This window comes from Diceros bicornis, chromosome 22, assembly GCF_020826845.1.
Source record: "Diceros bicornis minor isolate mBicDic1 chromosome 22, mDicBic1.mat.cur, whole genome shotgun sequence".
Taxonomy (NCBI): domain Eukaryota; kingdom Metazoa; phylum Chordata; class Mammalia; order Perissodactyla; family Rhinocerotidae; genus Diceros; species Diceros bicornis.
This window is the reverse complement of record NC_080761.1, coordinates 59,791,328-59,797,327: the sequence shown is the minus strand read 5'-3', so window position 1 is coordinate 59,797,327 and position 6,000 is coordinate 59,791,328. Positions and strand designations below refer to the sequence as shown.

At 46.0% G+C, this 6,000-nt stretch overlaps 1 protein-coding gene across 1 annotated transcript in view; it reads left to right on the top strand.

Annotated features, from left to right (window-relative positions):
* The first annotated feature begins 4,620 nt into the window (after positions 1–4,620).
* The window catches only part of MFSD14B (major facilitator superfamily domain containing 14B), a 76,753-nt gene continuing 75,373 nt past the window's right edge, over positions 4,621–6,000 (top strand). Inside the window, exon 1 of the mRNA XM_058566124.1 lies at positions 4,621–4,803. Coding sequence (XP_058422107.1) covers positions 4,696–4,803 — 108 coding nt within the window. The 5' untranslated portion in view covers positions 4,621–4,695. The remainder of the gene's footprint in view (positions 4,804–6,000) is intronic.

The window sequence follows — 6,000 nt, the reverse complement described above, 5'->3', positions numbered from 1 at the left end:
TTCCTAAAAGTTGGGAATTAAAGAACTGCAGGTTTTTAATGTTGGATATCTGATTCATATGAACCACGACTGACAATTCCAGTTAAAGTTCTAAAACCTGGCATAGACATAGGTAATAACTAGAGAATTGCATCCTAACCCTTGTTCATAATTCTTTTGAGTCACTTGTTCCTTCTGTACGTATGAATGTTTCTGCCTTCCAAAACAAGATCAGCAATACCCAATATACTGTATGAGTCTAGGAAAATGAAGTTGGAAAGACTCCCAATTTCACAGTATGAGGCCTTCCTTCTTAATTAGGCCCTGTTTCAAACAGTATTATCTTGGTTTAATTTAATTCTACAATTGTTTGCTGAGCATCTCCTACATTCTGGGCACTGAGCAAAGCCATTGGACTACAAAGATAAATGAGAGAATTTCCTTGTTCTAAAGAAGTGTATGGTATGCAGAATTCTAAGATGGTCCCCAAGATTCCTGTCCCCTAGTGTGCACACCCTGCGTAATCCCCTCCACTTGAGTGCAGGCAGGACCAGTGAATATGATGGGATACCACTCTGTGATTAGGCTACTTATCACTTTACTGAGTTAATCCAAAGAGAGATTATCTTGGATGGGCCTGACCTACTCAAGTTAGCTCTTTAAAAGGAGGTAAAGTGTCACAGATATAATTGAAGGAGCAAACTGCTATGGAGAGGACCCCATGGCAAGGACCTGAGAACAGGCTCTAGGAGCTGAGAGAAGTAACTGACTGACAGCTCGCAAGAACGTGGGGCCCTTCGTCACAGGACCACAAGGAAATGAATTCTGGCAATAACTTTAGGGAGCTTCGAAGCAGATCTTTACTTAGTTGACCCTCCAGATGAGTATGCAGCCCACCGACATCTTGATTTAAGCATTGTGAGGCCCTCAGCAGAGGACCCAGTTAAAATGTACCAGACTCTTGACCCACAAACCCTGAGATAACACATTTGTGTTGATTTAAGCCACTAAGTTTGCGGTGATTTGCCATGTAACAATAGGAAACTAATAAAAAGTGTATAATTCATTACATTTTTTTTCAGATTGGAAAATTTGTCTATTTTCTTTTTCTGATTATAAAAGTACACTATTACATATTCACAGCAAAAAATCAGAAATTTGTATGAAAAATATTCTTAATTCTAGAGCTAACTACAGTTAAGAGAAATACTTTCATTCTTTTTCTATTAAAGTTTTTAAAAAGATCTGACTATAGCATTCTTTTATAATTTTTCTACGCGACAGTATTTTACGCATATCTTTCTATAATATTTCACGCATCTTTCACAATCGAAGACAAAAAGGAGCATTTCCAAAACTGTGTCCTTTCCATCTGCAAGATATTAATCAGTGTTCCAAGAATATAGATGTTATGTTTAAGTAAGTTTAGGAAACACTGCTTACTATATGCTCGTCTTGGAAAATCATGATACTTATTAGCATATTAAAACTTGAAGAAATCTGGAAACAAAAAAAAGAAAACATTTTAATTTTGTTATTATTTAACACACAAAGTTATTTCCTACCAGGGCAAGACTCTTCCTCTTGCACACCCGTTAACATCCGGAGGAGCATCTTTTCATTAAAATGAATTCAAATGATAGAGATATCTTAACTACTCCTGGATGAAACAGGGTAATACACATATCTTTCAGTGAGCACCATTCAACCATGTTGAATTAAATTTTGTGGAATCCCAGGTCTTCGGCCTCGAATAGTGCAGAAGTAATTAGGAGGTAAGGGTAAGGGTCTATTTAATTCCTATCATATAACTGTCAACATAATGAAATAAACAATTCATCTCTTAAAAATCACTTTTATGATTCTACAGATCAAGGGACCAGACCTCCCAGTGCCATCATTAAATATTATTTACGGTATTTCATTTTTGGCAATGCACTTTAATTGGGATTTTCACAAACTGATATGTATCTGGAGGATAATCAGGAAAGATGACAGGCTCATCTTGGCATTTTAAACAGGTGGAATTAGACATTTTTGTATAAGTATAGAAGACAGAACCAGAATCAAAGCATGGTTGAAACAAGCAGGCAGTTTTTGGCTAAATAAAAGAACATAATTCCAAAAAATGACAGCTATCCATAAATGTATTGGGTCTGTTTAACATATCCTCTTCTCTGGCTATATTTAAGTAGAGGGTAGGGGACAATCTGTTGGGGGAATTTCCCACTCTCAATTCAAGGCTGGTGGCTTCTACGATACTGTCAGTCTCCTAGTGCGGACTAAACAGTCTTCAATTGAGCTCAGGCGGCAATAAGTTCCCACAATAAGTGGCAGTCTAGGTAGATTACCAGAACTCAAGAAAAGAACTTCTGTGTTCTTACAGGAAGGGACAATTTTGGATATCAATGTGCTTTGGGAAGCAAAGTCTGAACAGTGAGTGTGAATTAAGCTATAACTCTGTACCCCAAGTACTATGGACTGAATTGTGTCCTCTCAAAACTCATATGTCAAAGCCTTATGTATCAAAGGCTCACATGTCACCCGCAATGTGATGGAATTTGCAGAGGAGACCTTGGGAGGTAATTAGGTTTAGATGAGGTCACAAAGATAGATGGGGGTGGGGGGAGTTGTCATGATGGCATTAGGGCCCTTATAAAAAGAGACCAGATAGCTTGCTGTCTCTTTTTCTCTCTCATGTGAGAACACAGTGAGGTGGCCATCTGCAAGCCAGGAAGAGAGCTCTCATTGGAACCAGACCTGCTGGCATCCTGAGTTCAGACTTCCAGCCTCCAGAACCATAAGAAATCAATTTCTGTTATTTAAGCTATCCAGTCTGTAGTATTTTGTTATGGCAGCCTGAGCTAAGACATCAAGGTTATACCAGCTCAAGGCCTGGGAGGGTCTTAAACCAGCAGATGTACTGTAGCAGAGCACACAAGAATCTTTAGGATTGTGCATGACCTTTTTGCAACAAGAACACTACAAGATGCAAATTAATAGTGGACTGATCAGACTTATTCCATTCTCCAGTAAGTCCACCTGTGTTGCTTTAATAAGGAGGAAGACATAAAATCTTTAGAGTTTCAAGATATTCATCTTTTTCTGAAGAGGCATTGAATGCTCAAACATCTAACAGGAAAAAATATTCTGACTATATTCGTACTCCAAATTTGCAGAGCAGGTCCTACCTGTTACCTTAGCTTCATAACTAGCCAAGTTGCTTACCTTTGGAAGCTTGGGTTGGCATCTGCAAAATAGGATGTGATATCTCACAAGGTCCTTTCGGGCCCATAATAATAACAACTAACATTTATGGAGCCAGGATTAGTGTTAGCTGATTTCTGTACATCATGATCTTACCCAAAGTAAGCTATTGTCCCCATTTTATAGATAAGGATCATGATTTTGAGTAATTAGTTCATATTCTTGGTGTTGGTACCATCAAGTAGTTATAGATTAGAACATGGGCCTGTATGCTTCTTAAGACTGCCCCTCACACTCATCCCATGGTAAGCCCTTCATGAGCTTCGCTTTAGATTTTGAGAAACAGAACAGCCTAGTTACAGTGCATCTGGCACTCTTCCAGTTCGGGATTCCAGACCGGAGGGCTCTCTTTCTGTATCAGAACGTGCGCATCTATATACAGATCTTCTTCCACTTGTGATGGGGTTAAGTCCTGATAAACCTATAGCAAGCTGAAAATATCATTAAGTGGAAATTGCATTTAATAATTCTAACCTACTGAACATCATAGCCTAGCCTACCTTAAACATGCTCAGAACACTTTCATTAGCCTAGATGGGCAAAATCATATAACACAAAGCCTATTTTATAATAAAGTGTTTAATATCTCATATAACTTATTGAACACTGTGCTGAAAAAACAGAATGGTTGTTTGGGTACAGAATGATTTAAGTGTATTGGTTGTTTACCCTCCATCGACTGGGGGCCAAGGTTCACTGCTGCTGCCCAGCATCACGAGCAAGTATCCAACCGCACATGGCTAGCCAGGGAAAAGATCAAAATTCAAAATTTGAAGTAGTTTCTATTGAATGCATATCGGTTTGGTACCATTGCACAGGGGAACAATCACGTCGAACCACCGTAAGTAGAGACCCTCTGTACTTGCTGGGGGCATCAGGAATCATTCGTTTGACGCCAAACCAAGACCAGAGGTGCCACCACTACAAAAACCCCGCACATCTGAGACACCCCTTGACTCTGTTCTCCAGACTCCGGAAAAAGAAGACAGGGCTGGGGGCGCCAGGAGATGACGTACCCCTCGCGCGACGCCGAGTCCAGACGCCCAGGCGACCAGGAGACGTGGAGGCGGGGCCTGAAGAGGCCGGGGCGCAGCGGGAGGCTTCCGGAGGCCGGAGGTGGAGGCGGGAGCTGGGCTCCGGGTGGGGTCTGCTGCCCGGCGGGCTTGTGGTGAGCGGGGGCGCGGCGGCCGCGGCCTCCTGGCCACCCGAGGCCGCCACTGAGGCCGCCGGCAGCCCGGACCGGCAGTCCCGCAGCTGCGCTCCTCCCCTCGCCTCCGGGGGCTCCAGCCTCGGCCGTCCTCAGAGCCCTCGGCGTCGCCGCTGGCGCCGCAGCTTGACCCGCAGGCCGCCGGGGGGCGCGGAGCCCATGAGGGCGCGGGCCCCGCCGCCGCCTTCGCGGCGTCGCCGTCGTTCCGGAGCGCCCCGAGCCGGCGCGGGCATGGCCGCGGCATGAGCGCGGAGCCGCCGCCGGAGCCAGAGGGGAAGGCGGCGTCCGAGCCCAAGGAGGGAGCCATGCCGGAGAAGCGCGCGGGCGCGCAGGCCGCGGGCTGCAGCTCGGTGAGCGCGGGCGCGGGGTCCGGCCGTGCGGCTCAGCCCGAGGCCCGGAGTCGGGAGGCTGGGCGGGGCGCGGAGCCCGGGTGCCCGAGTCTCCCGAGGGACGGGGAGACCCTGACCGTCCGCGCCGGCCCGGCAGGGGCTCCGGCTCCGGGGAACCCGTCCTTTTCCGGTCAGCCGCGGAGTTCGTCACGACGAGGCTTCCTAGGCCGCCCGACGCCGGACACAACTTGAGTTGTTTGGGTTATTGTTCCGGAGCGCCGGACCTGGGCGGTGCACAGAAGTCGTGCGGTTCTTTCGGAATTCTCCGCACGGGTGGCAGGCGATGCCGTTTCCCCGGGAGTTTCGGCCGAGCCTCCTTAGGCGTGTGGGGGAACCGGATTCGGCCCTCGCCCGGGAAGTTGGCGGAGGCTGGGCTGCGCCTCCCTCATCTCTAGGCGGTCCCGCTGTTCGCGGCAGGGTTCAGAGGAAGCTACCGAGCCCAGGGCCCTGCCGAGGAGCAGGTCCAGGCCGGCTCTGGTTCCAGTTCTACGGGAGGGTCGGAGGGCTTCCAAAGTCCTGTTCCAGTTGGCCTGGGCTCAGCAGAACAGCCTTTGTCAGTGGCGCTTGGTTTTTTAGGGTGGAACACTAAACATGGAGATCCGTTATTTCTTAAAGGCCTTTTGTTTTTGGTCTGTTTAGGACAGAAAATACAGAAACGTTACAATGAATAGAAAGTCTAACACCAAGGAAACGTTTTGCAAAGAAAAATAAGAATTTTAGGAAAGTTAAATATACGCAGTCGGCGTCAGATCTTTAGCTTACATAATCTAAATTTGCTTTTAAAGAATGCTAAATGATTACATTCGGTGATGTGAGTCCCCGTAGAAGTAGAAGGAGAATAAGAAGAATAAGGAAGCATAAGAAGTAGAGGGAGCAGTAAGGAGAATGGAGCCGGCAGAGCTGGTTTCTGGTCCAGGTTATGCCAGAACCGGTGTGCACCAGGCAGGGTACTGACACAGCCTTGCTATTCAGTGCCTAGTCTGTAAAAGGAAGGCTTTGTAATGTTGAAAGCCCCTTCCTGCTCAAGTTACTCCTTATTTTTGAAAAAACGTTAGGGGCTCCTCATTTCAAAGATAAAATTTCTGGAAAGTGGGAAGTTTATCTTGGTAGGGGGAGGGAAATTCTATAGAAATGGTTTTTCTTGTTTTGTTTTTGATT